General features: G+C 35.1%; 1 protein-coding gene across 1 annotated transcript in view; it reads right to left on the reverse strand.

Moving 5' to 3' along the window:
- WDR17 (WD repeat domain 17) overlaps positions 1-22,255 on the reverse strand; it is a 49,283-nt gene extending 27,028 nt beyond the window's left edge. Inside the window, exons 1-10 of the mRNA XM_075149304.1 lie at positions 22,175-22,255; positions 12,682-12,810; positions 11,421-11,604; positions 9,429-9,659; positions 6,269-6,520; positions 5,397-5,519; positions 4,873-5,060; positions 3,461-3,629; positions 1,318-1,409; positions 91-173 (exon numbers count right to left, since the gene is read on the reverse strand). Coding sequence (XP_075005405.1) covers positions 91-173; positions 1,318-1,409; positions 3,461-3,629; positions 4,873-5,060; positions 5,397-5,519; positions 6,269-6,520; positions 9,429-9,659; positions 11,421-11,604; positions 12,682-12,810; positions 22,175-22,240 — 1,517 coding nt within the window. The 5' untranslated portion in view covers positions 22,241-22,255. The remainder of the gene's footprint in view (positions 1-90; positions 174-1,317; positions 1,410-3,460; positions 3,630-4,872; positions 5,061-5,396; positions 5,520-6,268; positions 6,521-9,428; positions 9,660-11,420; positions 11,605-12,681; positions 12,811-22,174) is intronic.
- Between the last annotated feature and the right edge of the window lie 907 nt (positions 22,256-23,162).

Below are 23,162 nucleotides of genomic sequence, written 5' to 3' on the forward strand. Positions count from 1 at the left end.
GTTTTAAAATTAATCACTGGTAGTACTGTCAAAGTTTACTGACTTGAGAAGTGCATTTAGCAATTTTTTTTTTCTTCCAATAACACTCACCAAAATCCATCACTGCTGCAGGTTGCTATTCTTTTGGAATCTTTATGACTCCAGGCAATGCAGAAGATTCCATTCTTTCCATGCTTCAAAAAATGCAAAATACCTATCAATAAGAAATAATTCACCCCTTTTTCTCTCATCTATTGACTCATCTTTTTTATTTTATTCTCCTATGGGCTTCAGCCCTTTTCTCCCAGCAAAGTATACTGTACAAAAACACATTATAATGAGTTCCCAATATAGCTGAGGTATTTGAGAATCCAAGTCTAAAAAGTTGGGACTGAGGAGAGAGACAGTAAAACTGCCATACTCTCCAGGATCCAAGAGACAAAACTGGATCAAGTTGAAGAATGAGCAACCCATAACTATATGGACCTGAAGCTTGAATAAAGGTTAGCTATTTGTTGGAATAATGAAGTTAGTGGGCATAAATAATTGTGGTACATGAAAACTTAAGTGGGACATGTATCAAGACAAGTGTTTGAGAAAAGATGTTTAGTAGTACAAGTGCAAATCTTCTGACTGCTAGAACTCAGGAACTCCTGAATGTATGTATACTTGTTTTCTGCCCACCCCATCTCTGTCTTCTTAAAGAGCATCCTTTGTCCTCTGATTCAGATGCCACAGTTATGATGCCTGTATAATCTGAAGATTTCAGCTATACACTAAGAATACACAAAATAGTAGAGAATACTACAATACAGTATTAAATAGCCCCTTCTGCCAATAACAATTATGCTACTGTTTCAGGACTGGCAAATGCCTGCATAGATTTCAGGTAATACAAGGCAAGATTCTAAATAAGGCATACTGTTTACTGGTCTACACTTTATGAACTGAATTTTTTTTTCTGGGCCTTATGTCTGAAAATACAGAATATCATTTTACATCTTGATACCCATTTTAAAGTCTATATGTCCATATACATTTACATAATTAAGAAAGAATCAGCTATGCTTTTGCTGTATATCACTACAGGACCGATCTTAAGATAATGGAGACCATCTGGTGCTTCATCATTCTCATGTCACAAACCCAGTCTGAGGAAGTAAAAATACTTCTGCCTCAGAGATAAACCAGCACCCACATAATTCTTTCTATAGGTTTTTATATTATAGCACCTTTTAAAAACATATGAACTTTGACCCATCTTTATTTATTGACACTAGAGGGAATGACTAACTTACATTTCATATAGACAAAAAAAAAGATGTAATCTCATCTTACCTCACTGAATCTGGTTATCATTTTGCCTTTTGGGACATCCCAGATGAAGCCACCATTTCTGGATGTGGCACCTGCTATGCAGTTCAGATCTCCTTTAAAGAAAGATACTTGTAAGATCTCACAATAAATATAAGATCACAATATTGTTTGACTAATATGTTTCAACTTTGAAATCAAGAAATGTAATATAAACAAAAGACACCAATGGCACGTAAACAAGAGTTTTTCATAGTTTAAGGCCAGCATTTGATACTAAGTCACAAATATCAATTTCAACAAAAGCCTGACCTGCTTTTCTACATTCCTATTTTGAGGAAAGGGCAAAATAAAAGTTGTATTGTTGCAAAAAGTATGCTCAATGCCTGCTGAAAGTTTTGCAGTTAAGGTGACAAGAAAATAATGTCCATGATGTATATGACTCAAACCAAAAAAGAGATACAATCTAAATGTGTCAACCTTAAAGTTGTAGCAACTAAAGCATTTTCTTTTAAAGTTCCCTAAGTACTAAGACAAAACAGGAAGAATGTGACAGAACATATAACAGTACTTTGTTTTCTTAATCTTGTGCCACTGGAGCACCTAAGCCCATCAAGAATGTACTTGAATCTGTAACCAAACTCTACAGGGTGGAAAATCTGAATATATGGTTCCATTCCATGTGAGAACCTGAAAACTGAATTCAGGCCTAAACCAAAAGCCACCAAATTCTCCTCACCACAGTGACCCTCTACCCAAATATAGCTATACTTTTCCCAAATAGCTAATATGGCACATTATATATATAAGTTTTGACTGTTATTTTATACCACACTTCAGAGGCGGAAAAGGTAATCTATGCAGGAGTCATCTAGAAAGGTACATATATAAGATGGAAAGAGATTCAGGTAGGAGAATGATAGAAAAAAAAAAAAGAAAAAAAAAGAGTAATCACTATGTTCAAAGGTCTTTTGAGACCAAATACAAATGGTGGCATGCATTGGATTATATATTAAGAATGAAGATAAATGATAGTACAAGGTGGAGAGGAAGTCTCTAGGAGTAAGGGATGAAAAAGAAGCAGGAAAAGTTCTGTCTGGGATGGACAGGAACTCTTGGACAGGATGGTAAGGAACTGAGGTTGAACTACAAGCTTCCAATTAGCTTAAATTTACTTTAAAGAAAAAATTGAGAAAACAAGACTTGAAAAGCACCCCCCCAGTGAACAAACTGTTCTCTCAATGTGAGATACTACTACAAACTGAATTTAAATTTCAAAACAAAATAACACAAAAGAAAACACCTTATTTCATATTGCCATAATTTCCATATAGCAAGACAAACTGTGAAGAGGAACAAGGTGCAAGAGACTCTCCGAAATGAAAAAAGTGCAAATTCATTTCACATACACAAACTATATTAAGTTTCCCCATCATGATATTTTTTCCTGCCAGCTATTATTTCTTAAAGTTTAAAAGCATAGGAGAGAAAAGCAGGCAGTGAGCTGAATTATTTAGACTTTTTAAAAAATGCATCTGCTGTCCAAAGAATTAAAACACAACAAGAAAGCCTACCTATCATCAACTATTGACATTAGTAAGTATCAGAAAAGTACTCCCAGGTTCACCTAAGTGGGTTGCAGAAAGTTTTAAGAAGAAAATTTCCCACTGACTTCAGTGACTTCTCTAAGAAAAAGTAGATGCTTTGCAGAAAAGGTATTCCTTATTCTAATAAAATAAAAGCAGAGCTCTTCAGTGATTAGAATCCTACACAAAGAAGGAGGAGAAAGAACTAAACGCATATGTTCCGCTTTTTCAGCACAAAATAGAATCTGAATTCCTTTAATCAGCTGCTTCCCATTCAAAGAAAGCCTTTTCATCTGCATAATGTAATGCTAGAAAGGCTCTGGAAATTTTCCTCCCTCCATTCTGGTTCAATATGAAATACTGAGATCATTCCTCACAAAGGTAAGCCTCAACAAGGTCTGAAGCATTGAATTCTACAGGTTTCACCTGTAGAAGTTCAGTTCAATAGTTCAATAGTTCAGTTATGTTTAAACCTTCTATCTAAATACCCTTCTAACTAGAACTAACACTTTTACAACACAAATTGCTGCTAGTCAATGCTAATTCAAAGAACATTTAGACCTAAAGCAAAATATTCTTACCTGGAGCCCAAGAAAGGGAATAAATAACCCCCTCATTACCAGGAGATGTGTAAACCGCTGTTAAAGTATTTATGTCCCAAACTTTTATTGTGCCATCAAATGAAGCTGTAGCAAGAAGATCAGGGTTATCAGGTTTGAATTTGCAATCAAAGATGGTCTCAACATGTCCCTTAAATGAAACAAATATTTAATCAATTTTTATTACATTTGATTTTTTTCAGAAGTCCAACTCTAGATCAAACACTAAAATACATTATATTATAACCTATCAGATCAACTATGAGTTCCAAAAGAACTGGCTTATCAGTCAAAATTAAAAGGCATAAAATAGCTTGGACCATAACATTCCTCCTTTTCATAGATCATTATTAAAGACAGAAAAATTTTGCCCTGAAACAGGCTGATGCAATGCCACGGACTTGTTAGCATTTTCCATTGGAACTGAGTTGCTAAAAACCAGAATTGAAAAAAGTTAAGCTAAAAAAAAAACCAAACACGAAAAATTAATTTTTTAAAACAGAAATAATTTTGCTCTTTAGGTAAAAAGTATCTGACTGAAAAAATAAAGCTTTTTATGTTGATCACGTTCTACCAGTTTTCTAGTATTCCACTGAGTTTTCTATGTCCTAAATACAGTCTATGCTCTCTTGCAGTATAAACTTCAATCCATTAGAAATTTCACGTCAATTGCTTGTTTTCCAAGACATGCATTTGTAGCATTTAACTTGACACATACATGAGAAACAGATAATATGTAAGAACTTTTTTAAGCCTCAGTTGCTTTACAGGACCAAAACCGTTAAAAATGGAAACAGAACACTAACCAGCAACCTCTATTCAAACATGTGTGGGAATACAGCTGAAAATTAGTCAAGTTTTTCAATGAAAGGGGAATGGGGAATGAGGAAAAGAGAAAAATCCTCAAGAATAACCAAAAGCCCAGTGAAGGAGAGGCTCACCTAATATGTGATAAACCCAGTTTTGAATTTCTGCTTCAAAGAAGATTTAATAATTCGGTCTTTGTCATCTTAAACTGAGTGACCTCACCATCTGAGTTGCCTATATTTTCTCTCTGATTTGACTGGAACTTTTATTCTCAATTATAAAAACCCCTCCACATAATATTTCTGAGAAGGCCATCAAATTAAAATTTCAGTTAAAAAAAGCCCAACCCCTTAAATCTTTATTTCTGGATGAAAACTGCCAGAATACTTCCAACGGGATTCAGCCTTTTGCAATAAAGAATTACTTTCAACTTGAGAACTGTAATTTTGTTTCCGAGAAATTTGACTCTTTTTAATGACGGAAACTGTTTTACAGTGCTGCGAAGACTTCATTCTCCGTTTTTTGCTGTTAGAAGAAAGTGTATAACCCAAATAAACACTCGTTCCAAAGACAGAGATGAAACGTACCAAATCTCTAAGGAAATCCCACTTTTTGGCTCCCATGTCATAAAGCCCCACTCCACCATCCATGAAGCAACAGACAGCGTGACCAGGAGGAAGAGAAAATGCTTGGTTTTGGGTAAAAGTTGGAGGAGGAACAGCCTCACTTGTTGACGATGTATGGTGATTTTTAGTAGGATACTGTGATGAACATGCTTAACAAAATAAAGCAAAAGATATAAACAGATAAGATTAATTTTAATTTTTTCATTTAATAATTAACAATTATAAAGAGTAAAATGCTCTGTATTCCAATGAGATTAAAAAGAAAAGAAATGGAGAATTCCTGTATGAAGCCTGGCCTACTACTTATAAAGTGCTTGATCCTTTACACGTTTGTCTAGTCCACTGGCACCAGAGGGTACTTTATTTAATTAAAGAACTACAGAGCCGACACAAACTTACAGAGATTGACTCAGATATAAGATTCACAAACAAGATTTTCTTAACTTGCAGCCATTGCAATGAATAACAATAAGAATTACACTCACACTTTTTCTTTGGAGGAGAACTTAGCACATGCAAACCATGGAAACCAGTTTTCTTCAATTTAAAATTATCTATAGGTGTTGTTCGTGAAACATTCCAAATACGTAATACACCAACTTGAGAATCTGAGGTTTTTTAAAAAAAAAAAAAAACCAAAAACAACACACAAAAACATTTATTTTTTTGATTTATTATTCTCTTTTTCTGTACACAGAGGTATGAGGTTTAAGGACTGATTTAAGCAAAAATACAACAATGAACTAAACTTAGAATCCAAAGAAGAATTTTATAAGCAGGCGCTGTCATTGCCATGGTAATATCACTGTTAACAACAATAATTATTAGCATTAGCTATTTAAACTTGAGTAAATAAACCCTATGGAACCTCTCTCATTATAAAATATTCTCGCACTCTCACTTTCCTTATTCATTAGTTCTTCAACCTGAGCACTAAGTCTATGGTGTAGAAAAGAGGCAGGAAATTATTTTTTTTTTTTTAAAAATCCTTCTAAAAATAGAGAAAGAAAAGCAGGGGAGCAAGAAGTGACATCCACTAGTACAATGCATTTTTATTCCTGTTCCCAAAGTAACTCTCATATTTGTTGCTAAAATGTGCATGAGGAAAATATTATTTAGTATAAAAAAAAGTCTAAAGTCACTTGTTTATGTACCCAAAAAATATAAAATAAGTAAAAACTGCTCAGTCTCATTTTCTCTTCTTTTCTACAGTTTTATGTATTTTTTTTGTAGAATGCATGTATACTTTTATTTGTAGAAATGTTAAGAAACAGACAGATCAAACTTGAAGTATCAATTTTGAAGACTCAGTCCTATATTTATTACCTTTGTATAAATCAGAAAATAAAGGGCTTACCTCCAGTTATAAACATTCCGGGTGCACTAGAAACCCAGGCTAAACACTGAACAGATGCCGCTGCACTGGGAAAATTAAAAGTTGTGATACAGGACAGAGATTCAGAATCAACTAGTCGAATACCATTATGTAAATTAGCAACAAGAAGGTAGTCAGTTGACAAAGGGTCCCACTCCAGTGCTGTAACTGGATCCTCTTCATCTGTTCCTTCAAGAGACTCTGGTCTTAAGACATGTTTCTGATTTTTAGAACCTTTAAGAGCACAAGAAAACAGATTATTTCAAAACGAAATAAAGTATATCCTTTCAATAGTAACAAGGTTTGCAAACATAATTTTTGTATCTCCCATGTTTGCAAACATAATTTTTGTCTTCACTCTGCACCAGTGAAATTAATGAAGCTGGCTTTGCAATATTTGACTTAAAGATCCAACTTTCTTTTTAAGACAGCAGAAAATAGAAACAGCTATCAGATTTATTAACATAATTTTATACTAAAGAAAAGTATGTTAAATCATATACATTGTCTTAACAATTTCCATGAGTAAAGGCCTGCAGCACAAAGGCCTGTGACTCACACTTAAATAGAAAGACTAGAGCCTTCAATAAGTCAATCACACTGAACTTTGAACTTCTCTTATTTCTCTGTTGGAAACCAAGAATCTTATACATGTACAGAACAAATTTTATGGTTAATTTAATTTTTAAATTAATTTAATGTATATGTATCATATGTACAATGCTACAGTAATAATGAAAACTATCCTAAATACAAAGAAAGGCAAATTTCTGTAATAATCCAAACTCAATTTCAAGCTGATGCAAGTAGGTTTTTCCCCAGTAGTAATGGATAACGGTAGTAGTGGATACGGGAAAGGCTGTGGATATGGTCTACCTGGACTTCAGTAAAGCCTTTGACACTGCCTCCCACAGCATTCTCCTAGAGAAGCTGGCGACTCACGGCTGAGACAGGTACACTCTTTGCTGGGTAAAAAACTGGCTGGACGGCCGAGCCCAGAGAGTTGTGGTGAACGGAGTTAAATCCAGTTGGCGGCCAGTCACGAGCGGTGTTCCCCAGGGCTCAGTACTGGGGCTGGTCTTGTTCAGTATCTTTATCAATGATCTGGATGAGGGGATCGAGTGCTCCCTCAGTAAGTTTGCAGACGACACCAAGCTGGGCGGGAGTGTTGATCTGCTGGAGGGTAGGAAGGCTCTGCAGAGGGACCTGGACAGGCTGGATCGATGGGCTGAGGCCAACTGTATGAGGTTCAACAAGGCCAAGTGCCGCGTCCTGCACTTCGGCCACAACAACCCCAGGCAACGCTACAGGCTTGGGGAAGAGTGGCTGGAAAGCTGCCCAGAGGAAAAGGACCTGGGGGTGCTGGTTGACAGCCGGCTGAACATGAGCCAGCAGTGTGCCCAGGTGGCCAAGAAGGCCAATGGCATCCTGGCCTGTATCAGAAATAGTGTGGCCAGCAGAGCAGGGAGGTGATCGTGCCCCTGTACTTGGCACTGGTGAGGCTGCACCTCGAATCCTGTGTCCAGTTTTGGGCCCCTCACTACAAGAAGGACACTGAGGTGCTGGAGCGTGTCCAGAGAAGGGCAACAAAGCTGGTGAAGGGCCTGGAGCACAAGTCTTATGAGGAGCGGCTGAGGGAACTGGGACTGTGTAGTCTGGAGAAGAGGAGGCTGAGGGGAGACCTCATCACGCTCTACAACTACCTGAAAGGAGGTTGTAGTGAGGTGGGTGTTGGTCTCTTCTGTCAAGTAACTAGCGATAGGATGAGAGGAAATGGCCTCAAGTTGTGCCAAGGGAGGTTTAGATTGGATATTAGGAAAAATTTCTTTAGTGAAAGAGTGGTCAGGCCTTGGAACAGGCTGCCCAGGGAAGTGGTTGAGTCACCATCCCTGGAAGTATTTAAAAGACGTGTAGATGAGGCGCTTAGGGACATGGTGTAGTGGGCATGGTGGTGTTGGGTTGACGGTTGGACTCAATGATCTTAGAAGTCTTTTCCAACCTTAATGATTCTATGATAATTTTCAATAAACACATTTTTATAGCAACTCAAATTGTGGCACATACAAAACTGCCACTGCTGATAGCTTTTTTAGCCACTATTATATTTGCATTTGCAGAACATAATTTTGACATTTTAAATCCTTTTCCTATTATTTCTATTTTCATATTCGAATCCTTCTAGACTAACTTCATGAAAAGTCTCAGTTCAATACATATTTAGAGGCTATCATGTTAAAATAGATTTTCTTTTCCCAGTGCCAATACCAATTCAGTCAGCACTACTGAAGCAAGGGAATCCATTCTCTGTGACATCCTGAGTGATAACTTAGTAGAATGAACTGAAGGAGAATAAATTTTGCATGGCTGTTGGAGCATAATACTATGTAAAATTAACGCATTATTTACAGAACAGTTTTTCTTACAAAGTTGAAAATCAGTTTTTACTGGAGGAAAAAGAAGTAGCCAGAAAAAAATTGCAACAGTCCGCCTAATACAGATATCTGTCTTTGTAGAAAACTATTTTCGACAGCGCACTAAATTTTAGCTTCAAAGGAGCTTATCAACAAGACACCTTCATTAGCAGAGTACTGGTCTATTTATGAAGTATGCATAAATGTGCTCGGTGGTTTTCAGACATAAAGAGATAAATATTTTCCCCCATAGTCTTTGATATAACAGAATCACAAAGATAACATGAAGCGCAACATGAGATTCTACCTACAAAAATGTAGAGGACTCTAGAATACGAAGCAGAGGACTCTAGAACAAATGCAAGCAAAGTAAGAGACTAAGCGAAACATTCAAGTCAGTCCATTCAGAAGAACTAACTTGCTGGGAAAGTTCAGTAGATCACGGCTAGTATCATTCCCTAAAAAAACAGTTTATTGTATATCGAAAATTGCAATGTTATCTTGGTTACAAAAGGGAGAAGATACAAAGAAAATGCTCTGCACTCTTTATCTAAGAAAACATATTTTTGTGATATGGAAGGAGTAGGAATACTATGAACTAAAACCAAGTTTTATATATGTACATACATTATAAAACCTAAATGAAGAAAGTGCAGAATTACACACATATACAGACAAAAATAAGAGATACATATATATAAAAATAAATATTTTACCATATCAGTTTTTACCTGGCTGAAAAATAGATAGGCTTCCATCAGTATGTCCAAATACTACTTTTCCTTTTTTCTTTGGATGCCATCTAAACAGACTGATATCTGACAAGAAACTATGTGCTTCTCTATGTACAGTTACCCCACTGTCAGGTCCTGAGATAGTCCAAATGTACAACGGACCTCTGTGGGACACAAATGCAACTGCATCACCTGCATTCCAGCACCAGCTAAGTGACGCAGGAATTCCTGAAAAACATACAGGTAAACCTTATAAGAACCAGGATATGAAATTCAGTGTATTACTGCTTGACTCAGTATCAGCAATTGTCTTGAAAAGCTGTAGAAATAATTATTCTACATAAAAATGATTAGACCAAAATTTAGACAACTTTGTGAACACCTTATGGTGTAAAAGTAAACTACACATATCTGTAGGCAGGCAGTAGAATTATTTCCCAAATTATTTTAATACTACTTTGATGGACTGTGTTTTATGATACCTATACATCATTAGTGCCAAAGACAATCACACATATGAAAGAGGATAAACCTGATCCTGTAAACAATACTTTCATTCATTCACAATTCCATTCACCTTTTTTTTACTGTAAGCTATTTGCTACTAAGCTGGTAAAATATTGAAAACTTTAAAATGTCTATTTTTGCAAAACACAATGAAATTTAATTTAAAGATAAATATAACAGAGGCAGATATTTGTGACAAAATTGGAAAGCTAGCTCTGTAATCAAAGGGAACTCTTAATAGCTTCCTTCTGGATACATGACAGTTTTAATTCAGTTGCCTAACGCCTAACTGTAGACATTCCAGTTTAAGGATTTTGACCTTAACATCTCCAACCCTCATTATCCTCATAATTTAATAATGTGTGTCTGAAGGAATAAATGACGGTAAGGCAAACTCCTCAAGCTGAAAACTCAAAACTGTTTGTATTTAGACATTTTCATATGGCCGTGTCAGAGAGAGTAAAAGCAGCATTAATAGGAGGTTTAAACATATTATCCTAAAAGTAAATTAGCTTTTAAAAAGTTTAAAATAATAACAACACTTCTTTCACACGTGTCGGCTGAAGTAGTTTTTCAAACAAGCAATGCATTGAAAAATAAGTATTAGTTTTTATATTAATGCATAATCTGATACAATATCCCTTTTAGAACATATCGAATCACTGCGTTTTTTTCCTACTTATTCCTTTTGCAGGATATGCAAGATGTCCAAGATTTTCAGAGGTAACCTAAGTGCTCTGGAAAGAACAGAGTAGGGGGTCCCGAAATGTCAGAGATCCTGAGATATTGACTGTTCTTGGGTTGCACCTATTTTCCAAGAATGCAAATATAGGAGTCAAGGACACCTGACAGAGATTGACTGTAGGAACAGAAATACAGGTACTGGTTTTGACTGAAGGGAATGAATCAGAACTGGGCAGGGAAAGGTGACAGAAGCAGACTTTTAACCCCCTAGACTTCTATTACAATCTCCAAATCAGCAGTTTCAAGTCCTGAGAGAAGATGCAGGTAGACAAGCATTAGGGTATTTAAACAAAAACTGTTTTTCAAATTCACTGACAATTTATACTTGAATCTGTTGAAGGCTACATTTTATTTGCTTTCACTTCCATAAAGTTATCATGAAAACACACAAGGTTCAAAACTTAATTATTTATCCTTTTAAACAGTGATGGAAAAAACTGTTTTCTTCCCTGCTCAACAAGAAATCAATGACAAAGTAAATTCCTGAATTGGTCAAGAACTTTAGGAAAAAGAATAACCTCTTTCTTTACCAATTACTAGATGGTTTAGAGCCATTTACTCAACACATCATCATTATTTTCTAAAATGAACAGCAACAAATCTGACAAGAATATTGTGTTATGCAATTGTTAAGTCTCTGGCCTATCAACTGCTTAGAATTTAGTCTATATCAAGTATTTTTGATGCCTGTGGATGAAAAAGCTGTATGGATCAAATAGATCTCCATGTGTGAAATACCTTTTGTATTGTCCAGCTTGGCCACAACTTTCTGTTCAGTCACATTCCAAATAATCACTAAACTATCTGCACTGGCACTTGCAAACATGTCAGGATTGTGGGGACACCAAGATATGGCTGTGATTGTCTTCTTATGCTCAGACATAATTGCCCGGAGCTTGAATTCATTGTATCGGTGATCCAGCTAAACAAAAAGTAAAATTCATTTTAGAAATACATGTTTCATAAACTCACTTTAAGTACTGTTGGTTTGGAGAATAGGTCATATAACAGTATTAGACTTACAGATGAATTTATAGTGGATTTATCAATTATCAGTACCTGACATCTCAATAAACTAAATTCTCATACATTTAACTTGGACAGAAAAGTTGTCAAATATTCAATAAGCTCAACCAGAATTAACATAGACTATCTTCTTTTCACTTATAAATTATATATTCCATTAATAACTACACTCAAACACAATCCTTTACTTGTAGGCATGGTAACAATAATTTAGTAATCTGCAAGGGGTTAAACAGGATAGAATATGGAAATGAGTTTGAAATCATTCTCATTTCTTAAATCACTTAGGACAATTTAAAAAAAAAAAAAATCAAATGCCCAAACCTGACACATAAATTTTATTTATTTTATTCCTACTAGCAGTATAACTCATGAAATTAAAATAAGCGTATCTTTTATTTCCTGACATATTTCTCAGTCTGAAAATTCCACATGGCACAGCATTTCTGTTTTTTTGTTACGTGTTGATGTATGGTAACTGTGAACTGCAGAAGACCACGGTGCTGAGCAGTTCAGACATGAAGAAAGTAATAACTTGTTCCAAACCAAAGAAAGGTGGACCACTGAATCCACAACTTTGCACAGTGGATTACACTACTTCAAAAGACTATTGTTACACTACAGCTTCAAATGAAACCATGGAATTGCTTCATTTCTCTCTCAGAGCCCGCTCTTTTATCATTGCACTTCATTCATCTCACGTGTTTGCTGGATTGAGAGCCTGTCTTTTAAGAATAATTCTTGACACATACAACTTCAAATATAAAGTTTACATCAATCTTTTTCACTACGTGTAACAAGGAGAAAAAATAATTTGGAAGAGGTATCTTGAATGATTGAGCTTTACATAGACATCTTCTCAGCAGCAATCATACTTCCAAAAGCATTGTAGAAACATTTATTGAAAGGGTTCGAAGTGAGATAGACAACAATGTAAAAATGTAACTAGTCTGTTAAATAAAAATAATCTTACCTGATAAATATAAATAGCAAGGGTAGCACAGTAGGCAAATCTGTCCCCACTAGCAGCACATACATCCTTGTTCCATGGCTGACATCCAGCAGCTAAAAGTCCCACTTGTTTAACCTGTGACATTTTTGCCTTTAAAACAGAAATTCATTAGCCTACAACAAGACAAGAGAATGTTAAAGAACAGAATAATACATTTTTGTTCCCATAAAAAAGTATACATATGTACCTTAAAAATATAGCTAGCCTTTATGTTTTAACAGCAACATCTTGTGTTTATGAGGTACAAATGAATGTATCCGAAATAAAGCCAAGCAGATATTCACAGGCTTCAGTGCTACACAAGAAAGAGATTTTAATACCATTCACAGGAATCCATTTGGGAGAAAAAAAGGGGGAGACAGCACATGAAAATTTAATAGTTCGTGATTTGTCCTAGCTGAAGTTGTTCTTCATCACTTTCATTTTCTTCTGCACTCTGGTTCAACACTTTATAGATTACAGTGTAATGCCCTCTCTGCTCTCTTCTTCCCTTCATCCCAAGATAAGCTGAACAAAATAAACCATATGCTAACACTTTTGTTTTAAGTAAGTTAAGCAATGTGTCTAAACAGGTCTTCAAACCACTTGCATAGAACAACTATCCACTACTTATTATCATCATCCTTTTTGGAGAAGCTTTCTAAGTTTTCGTAATAATTACTGTTTAACAAAAAAGTTGAAGTAAACCATGGAAAATAAAAAGCAAAGCTTAGTGTAACATTACTGCATTACTGTATAGCAAACTATGCCTTCGCTGTCCAAAACAAGTCTCAAACTACCAGCACTGCTCAGAATGAGGCAACTGACTTTAACATAAAAACACAAGAAATGCTTTGCTGGGCCAGACCAATTATCCACCTAGTCCATATCTGATTCACAATAACGTCAAAATATTATTTACAGCACATGAGCCTGGCCATTTTTCTATGATCCATTTACATACTCTACTACGACCAACACCACACACATTTGCAAAGGTATTGTTAAAACTTAACTCCTGGGTGAGTTGTACAAGATGACCTCCAGAGGTCCCTTCCAACCTCAACCGTTTTGTGATCTGTGATTTAAGAAAATGTTCAAATGAGCTTTGTTGCATTTATTTACAGCAGGCAAGTAGGGAAGGCCATCAGTTTTCACAGAATCTCTGAATTCACTTAGAAACCAGTCTTCATGTGATACAAATGTCCCAGGTTCAAGCCAACTGTCAAGTGATGAAATGACTGCTCGATGAACCTGCAGAAATAATTGTGGCTTTACCACCACTATAGAAGGCTCCAGTGGCCAAACAACTGCAACTGGGTGGATCACAGCCTGTAACAGTTGGTGATCCAAACAGCAGAACAAGGTCCAAATAGCTGCAAAAAGGATTCACCACTTCTGCACAGAAGTTCAATCAATTCAAACAAGGCTGAAAGTACTACCCATACACAGGATATTTAGATAACCCATAGCTGAAACCTCTTTGTACGTATGACTTCAGCTGGGCTAGCAGCAGAATCCTAATACAAGAAAACAATTGTACTTGCGTCAGTGAGAGCTCCTGCAGAAAAGAATCTTCTTGTGCAAATTGGTGAAAGACAATTCTGCTGAGTTTCACCATACCATTGCGTGCTTCAGCATGGGCTAAGGTAAGGTCCAGACATAAAAATTTACTCAAACTATGTTATGATGTCTCATTTAAGGACATGTTTATACTGTGGATAGATTAATGGACTGAGGGACATTATGTGGAAAAACATTACATGGAGCATGGAGGATGGGATCTTTAGGTCAAAGAGCTGAGACTATAATCTTTAAAGACAAGGAGAGTTATGTTCAATTTACCAAGTGTTAGGTACATTTTCAAGCTCCACAAAGGAAAGGGAATTAAAAAGAAAAAAGGAGACTTCAAACGCAATCAAGTATTTTGAGGGAGCAACTATTGATTAAGTGCAAGGATTGGTTATGCAATGCATTACTGTGTAACAGCTTTAGGAGAGATATGTAGTCTGCAGATCACTTTCCACCTACTTGGTATCAACTGTATGGAGGGGGAAATATTTTTCTGAATGACATTAGTATTAAGGTGCATTTAGAAAAAACTTTGTACAAGTATGGCAATAGTGACCTATAGTACCCAAGGGAACCTATCGGTCAATATTAACAAAAAGCTTATTATATAAATATTAACAAAACTTCATTTTATTGCATATATACAGGGGATGAAAATGAAGTTGAATGATCAATTTTATCTTCCATTTTTCTTATCTGTTTCGGGTATCTACTTGGCAGATAAATATTAATGAATAAATATAAGAAGCAACCTCCATGAGATTATAAGTCTCTCTCTTTCACTTTTGAAAGTGTGAAAGAAGAAAAAAGTATTTAAGAAAGACTTATTTTGGGTGCTTCTTTAGCAGAAGATCAGAACAGATTGAATGTTTGGGACTCAAAGAGATCTCAAAGATCTCACTGATTGTGGTTATAGTGCTTAAAGGTTCTGACTGAGTTCTAAATGCCTAAAGAAAATGAAACACTCATGTTTAACCTCTGAAAATTTTGGTAAAGGAGACTGTACAACAACAGAACAGAAATACACAGAAAAACGTTACAAGATACAGCTCTGCTGCAGACTAGTGCTTGGGGTATTAGACTTCCTTTCTGTCTCTGCCAACAATTCTTCTGACTTCTGCAGCAAATAAATTATAGATTCTGGAGAGAACAGTTCTATAAATTGCATCACCTTGCAGTTCATTTGCAACCCATCTCATGTTATAAATGACATGAGTCCCACAGAAAGAAATTTACCTTATTATCTAAAGAATCATCATCATCACCACCACAAAGTGACAAAGAAATAGACTCCAAATTTCTGATTTTGCCACTTAGTGTTCTTCTACCGTTTAGTAAAATTACAAGTTCCAGAGGTCCCTTCTGTGCAATTAAAGTATCAATCACATATATTCAGAAATATTTGGATTTGGGGCATTCAGAACTGCAACACAGACTTTTTCCAGTCACTATGAAAAAATAACTGGCACCACTAACAACCTCTTTTCCTGAAATTAAAGTCATCCAGTTGATTACATAACAATTTACTAAAATGCAGAATAATACCTGGAAACAGAACTCCCAGTTTCTGCTATTGATTCCAGGGAAAATGATGGTTAAAACACTAGGTGTGTCAGAAAACAGATAAGGAACATTAAAAAAAAAAAAATGGTGAAGTAGAAGAGAATTAGATGTACAATATTGGATTATCGTAGGTTTAGTTTGTAGGTTTACCGCATGTAAGATTGATTAAAAGTTAACAACTCTTTAGACACTAAGAGTGCGCAAACATTTATTTCATAGTAATAACTCATTTTGTACAGATCCTCTTTTTTACCTTCTTATATGTGAGCTAAGAGGTTCCTGATTTGAAGAAGTTTAATCTGTAAGAAAATATTATCTTAAATCTTGTTTAATTTGCGGTTTGATTACAGATAAAATTGATTGTAACAACAGATTTGTCTTGTAGGATTCTCCAGTAATGTGTATTAAAAAATTTTCTGTAAATATATTCAGAAGATCTTCCTTTTTGCCTTGCTATGAGAGAGGGAAGTTATTCCTGACTACACGAAATCTAGTCTATAGGAAAATATTATTCTAACTGGCTGAGAATAAGGAGAATTCCAAGCCTAAGTGCTGAAATCTAGAACAAAAAGAAAAAGGTCCTCTACACTGGATTTACAATTGTAAATTTACAATTTACAATGATCATACAAAACAGGCGAGCACTTCAGGTTTGGAGATAGTTTCACTACTAGCGCTACTATTTCCACATTTTCCATGCAGCTGATTAACAATGAAGAGGGGTTTATGTATTTTTTTCATGCCATCAGGATACCTGCATAGTTTAGGGTATTTTAATGGTTTCCAAATGCATACGTCACTTGATTAGAATTCAGGCTAGATTAATCATGACCAAAAATCATTGTCATCAAATGGTTATAAATTTATTTCACCCTAGTTCTAAATGTATGTCTGTAAGTATTACTGGATATGTCATATTAAGTACTGTACTTGAAATAAAAGAACGCATTTGTCTTCTCTTTGTTCTACATTTACATTAAAGACAAAAGGTAACTTTAATTTTTTTTTTGAAGAAATTCACAAATAGAAGCCTCATTCACAAGTTTATAAAAAAAATGGTTGTTTTAAGTTAATGTACTATTTTTCTTAAAATCTGATACTCAAATGAAAATGTCTCCTAAATAAGATCAACATTTAGATGAAAAATGCTTTGTGATATATCATTATTTCACTGAGTTAATAATTCATGCTCAGGAAGCATTTTTAAACTTTGATTCTTCATATAGATTTTTCCTATTTAAGTATATGTAAAAACATTACATATGTAAAATATTGAGGTGTATTTTAGAAAGGAATTTGCACTTTATTTACTAATATTTGCTGTTTTAAACTTGTTAATACTTCCTGCTCCTTATAATGAGGTATATACTGTTTTACAAAAAATATTGTAATTAAGAAGCATTTGCTTTGAAATTCAGTACAATAGTATCTAGAAGAAGAAATTTCAATTGTGTGGCATACTGACTGTTATTCTCTTGTAAGTATCATGCATCAAAGCAGTTTCCTGCAGATCTTTTCAGACACTATAGACTTCTGTTGAACGTACTTATAGTACAAGAGAAAAAGCAGCATTCATCAGAACAGCCCGAGTAAAATAACAGAAAACTAGAAATGCAGTATAACTGAATAAAGGTACGTACATATGATTTCACACATGTTGCATTTTTATACAATGGAGATTTTTCATACTTTGTTAAAAAAGCATTTTATTTCAAAATAAGGGAAGTACAAGTAACTATATGGGATACACTGCAAAAAATTGTGCATGTAAAAAACGTATACCACACTGGGAAAGCTATCAAAGGATGCCCACAGTTTCCAAGGAGATGAAGGGAAGAGGGAGGACAACAAAAGCCTTTCTTTTCAATTGGAATGAACAGCAACATTCTAAGTCACTCATTGTTGCTAAATATAGAAAAAAAAACATTAAACTGAAATTCTGTATACCATAGAGTTAATATTATTTAAAAAGAACAAATGAATGGCTATATATCAATAACTTAAAGATAAATGCCTAATAATCCCTACCTTAGCAAAGGTATCATTTTTTGTAAACCACTTAAGAATTTCCATGTTCATTCCAATACCTTGCTGCTCCCAAAAATGCAAAATCTTGCTCTGGTTGTAGAATGAAATCACTTTACTTGACAGATGAAGGAACTAAACCTTGAGGTTCACAGAATAATGCAGTTACTAAAGGATGCATGAGAAAAGACTGAGCATTGTGTCGCACCACACACACAAAACAGCAGTGTCAGTAGCCTGGCAACTGCAGCTCTTTAACAGGCACCATTTTAATTTTAACCTAACTCCTTTTTCTCTGCTTCAGCTACCCAGTGTATTTCATTGCTCGTTGTATTTCCCGATTGTACTACAACAATACTTACAGAATAATAACAGCTCTTTAAATCCATCACTTAGCATACTTTAATTATCCAGAGATGTGCTTGCATGTTATAAGTATTCATAAATTTATAACCATCAAGCACAAACAATAACATATGCTGATATTGTTCGCGATTGTGGTCCATATGGTGTATGACCTGTCCAAATGAGTACATATGCAATATGGCATGCACACAAAAGTGAATACACAGTATCCTTATATTAATCAATATGCTTCTGTATATATAAACCTCTAGTTTCCATGTAGTAAAGTGTTAGTGTCCTCTGCTTCTGTTCATTCTATTGTCACTATCTTCCAATTAAGTTTGTATGTTTTCTTACGTGGAAAGGTTGCTGTCACTCCTGTATATTTGACATATAAAACTGTTATATCTCATCCAGACTATTGTTCCCAGGTACCAGTATTTTTGTCAATATGTCAATGATAATGTAATAATCAAAGATCATCTTTAGTGATATAAAAGTGATGTGTCCTTAAAGACATTGGGCATATTTACTCATCTTCATGGGAAAATCCATTGGAGATGAAAACGTGACCTGTGAACCATAAGAGTTTCAAATTCATTACCCTATCCAACGGGACCAGTTTGAAACACCAGATAATGGACAAAGAATTTATCTTGTTAAAAACATGAAGGTCTTCAAATCTACCACGAAATCTCTGCATGTCTACAAGACACAGCGGAAACCAACTTCTTCCTGAGTGTGCCTGCCTCAATAGCACAGAGTGTCATGTAAGAACATAAGCGTAATTAGTATTAGCCCTCTTCCAATGGGGCTGGAAAACACCAAGCACATTATAACCATGTTAAGAAATTAAATTCTGATTATTATGTCCAGAGACATGAAACAAAGAATAATTGAAAATATTCTGGTACAGATGCAACTTAAAAGTCAATAGACAAATTAAATTTACTAAGAGTAACAGAGCAATGAAATTTCCAAAAACTTTGATGTTTTGGAAGGAGCATTTAAGAAGTTAGTACATGTTCTAAATTCTATTCTATGCTATTTATCCATTACATTAAAATGTATTTATATCTATTACTTTATGAATCTGGAGAATCTCAAAAGTAAAAGTAAGCACATCAGAAGATGAGAAGAAATCTTAGACTATGGAAATGTTGACAATAGGTATATTGTCAAAGATCAGCTGTCATGCATTTTAATAGATCCATAGGAAAAAAAGGTTAGAAACAAAGAAATAGATGGGAGTGTCATATTTCAGTTATAACTTCTTAGGAACCAGATATCTCAATATAATCTGAGCTACTCCCTTTACACAAAAATTCTTCCTACTTTGCGTGGAGTACCACAAAACGCTAAAGAATTTTCAGTTCTTGATGTGGACAATCAAACTACAGTTACTAATGTAGGTCTCTAAATAGTCTTACTGAAACTGTACACACACTACTTCAAGCAACTGCTTCTGGGCAAAAGATGAGCAAAGACTGACTACATTAATCATGACAGTCACAATGTAGAATAGCGTAGAATAATTCTGTAGGTTTATGCATGTACTGCTCTAAACAAAAGCTAAGCCCTTCATACTTCCCAGCAGGATTTAACCTAGGTAGTCTACTGCTTGTTTAAGTGTCAGGTTGGTTGCTAGTTTACCGCTGAGCAGTAGACACAGAGAGCTTGCATGCTTCTCTGCAAAAATTAGAAAAGCTTTTTCTACTTTTGCATACAATTCATGGCACACAGACCATCTGTGGCTCCCAGAGAAACAGAAGATTAACCAGAGGCAAGAAGAGAGTACCTTGGACGAGGCTTTGAATTTCAGCAAGATTCTTCAAAAACATCAGAAGCCTCAGCTGGACTTTTGCAACCAGCATTTGCAGATGACGTTTCCTAACTTATGATAACCTAGCAAGTGTTCAAAATGAGTGCTTTCAGTTATCCAGATGCTGACTAGGAAAAGAACACTATTATTGAAAAGATCATTTTAAATGAAAAAGTGTTCTACTAGTGTTTACAGACATTTTAAACCTCCACAATAAACTCAGAGCCAAATTACTACTAGAATTGATTTAACCACAGTATCTCTAGCTTCACAAGGGAAGAAGTCCTAAAAATGTGTGGACCTCTGGCTGAAGTTTGGAAAAAGCTTGGATTTGAAATCACAGCCTGAGACTGTATTTTACAGAAACAAACACTTATTTGAAATTAAGAACAAATAATAGAATCATTATTAAGGTTGGAAAAGACCTCTAAGATCATCGAGTCCAACCATCAACCCAACACCACCGTGCCCACTACACCATGTCCCTAAGCGCCTCATCTACACGTCTTTTAAATACTTCCAGGGATGGTGACTCAACCACTTCCCTGGGCAGCCTGTTCCAAGGCTTGACCACTGTTTCAGTAAAGAATTTTTTCCTAATATCCAATCTAAACCTCCCTTGGCGCAACTTGAGGCCACTTCCTCTTGTCCTGTTGCTAGTTACTTGGGAGAAGAGACCAACGCCCAAATATATTAATCCAAGATAGATACCCTGCTTAGAAAACCTAAGGCCAACAATTCAACATTAAAAAAACATAACTTGGGGTAAGTCTTAGAAAGGAGTGTTTTTGACTGTCTTGACTACTCTACTTGTACAGTTTAACTAGAATATCCTTTATCGTGTAACTTTAACACAATAATCTAAAGAGTAATACTAGGGTTTGAAACACAGCATGGAGAAATGCTGGTATTTCTAATAATACATCATCAGGAATGTTGAACTATGTACCTAATCAAGCCGAGACATCATACATAGCAGTGGTAACAAAACCATAATCTGTAGAGTATTGGTTAGTCATATGGTACCAGAAATCTAGTTTTCAGATACTGTATGTAATACAAATAAATACATACAACCATGCCTGATCTCAGTATAAAGCATCAAAGACCCTCCGTACGAATTTTGTTCTCATCTTCCAACCCAGAGCTACCACAATCACCAGAAGATTGCTTTTCTGCTGGCAAATTGCAAAGACAACACTTCTTATTTCAGATAAAGTTACCTATTGACACATCTCATGCCTGAATCCCTGCTGAGCAGCTATTAAAAGATAACTCCACATCTGAAACATTCCTATCATGAGTGATGTGTAGAATGAGAACAGTGGAAAGGTATTAAAATATGTTCGTTTTTAATACTTACGAGCATATAACTGGCATTACCAAGTAATACACAATAATACAATTAAAGCAGCTGGTGGCCCTTATGTTTCAGTAGTATCTCCTGCTACTCTGATTCAATAGCTGAGAATATACTATCAAAATGAGAAAGAGAAATTACAGAAATATATGGTTACATAAAGGAGCTTGATACAGTGAAAGAAATGTGACCTATATTCACTTTCCACCATAAATCTATGAAAGCAGCAGTAGATCAAGCTTGCCCAAGGCATGAAGTTAATCAACATTAAAAAAAAAATCTAAGATATCCTGCAAATGTTGCTATAGTAACAACTCCTTCTTGGAAAAATGTTAATAAAAATATACAGGTATCCAAGGTACAAACTGGAAGTGACTCTAGGTGAATTTAGTATCTGCCAGATATTTTTGTTTTACTCACTTACTGCTTATAGTTATTTTAGTTTACTCCATGCACAGTATATTAATTCCTCCTAATACAATAAAATAAAATGCTTGATTTCTATCTCATTACATACTGAAGAATTACTACTCATTAAATTATGCAATCTAAAAAATGCAAGTAGTTGCCCACTAAACTTCCAATATCTTTCATCCAGCTAGCAACATTAATTTTCAAAAAACTTATTTTAGATGTGCTTATCTATGATTCAAGATCTCACTAAAACTACTTCTTAGTATCACTATGGGAATATTAGTTTTGGTACTAGTAATATAATAAACAGCAGCTTAAAGAAGAAAAATCTAAAGGAAGTAAAAGAGAAAAATATTAATTTAAACAATTCTTACTCGTTGTTGTCCTTCATACCAATCATCTTCATCAAACCAGTGGGAAATATAAGTCATCCAAGCCATGACAGAAGGCACAGTTGAAGTAAAAAATACAGAACCTGAACACATGTAAGTACAATAAGTCCTGTGCTAAAATTTACTCAAAATTACAACAAGCTACCCAAAGATCAGATCTGAACTCCGTGATACGATTCTACATTAATAAACTTTACATTCATAAATATATAATCTGAAATACTTTTAGCAGCAATTTAAATGCTGTATGTATTGAATTCTGAACCAGAAAACAGAAATCAACAGTAAAACAATTACTAGTTTATATATTCCAGTATTTTAAATTAAAGCAGGTTAGTGCTTCAAGCTCGATTTTACAATGCTTCGGAGCTCTGAAAATGAGGTGCTGTTTGAATCATTCTCATTTGTCTCCTAAAAAATTATTTTCCCTCTTTTCAAATGTACTGTCTGTAAGAAATGTGGTTCAGTGCACAAAAGCTTGTATTGAAATGTAAAATACCTTCAGAATCATGGGAAGAGATGTTTTGGTTACGTAGGGAGTAGTTTCAACTGGCACAGTAGGAGGGGCCATGATTATCACAAATGCCGAACATCTTATGTTTAACAACATTTTTTTTAAAAGGGAAAAAAAAGAAAATAAAAAAGATCTGCATCTCTGTTGTTCACAGTCAGCAGAGCCTGAAGGGCTCAGCTACAGCCACCAGCACCGGCTGGGAAATTTAAAAAGCCTAATTTTCACTAATTCATTGGAATGCATCTGCTTCTTTTCACTCCCTCAGGACAGTTTCACATATCTGACTATATTTATTCCTTCTGCAGCTAATTACGTTTTTTTGGTATGCTCCCAAGTTTCACATCAGATTTCACAGTGCATTATACCAATGAAAACAAGAAGTAAAAAGAGGAATAAAAGCTGTATTGCTCACACCACAATTCAATACTGCAGCAGCACACTTCATCAGCTGTGCTG

This window comes from Calonectris borealis, chromosome 4 (assembly GCF_964195595.1).
Source record: "Calonectris borealis chromosome 4, bCalBor7.hap1.2, whole genome shotgun sequence".
In the NCBI taxonomy this organism is placed as follows: Eukaryota; Metazoa; Chordata; class Aves; order Procellariiformes; family Procellariidae; genus Calonectris; species Calonectris borealis.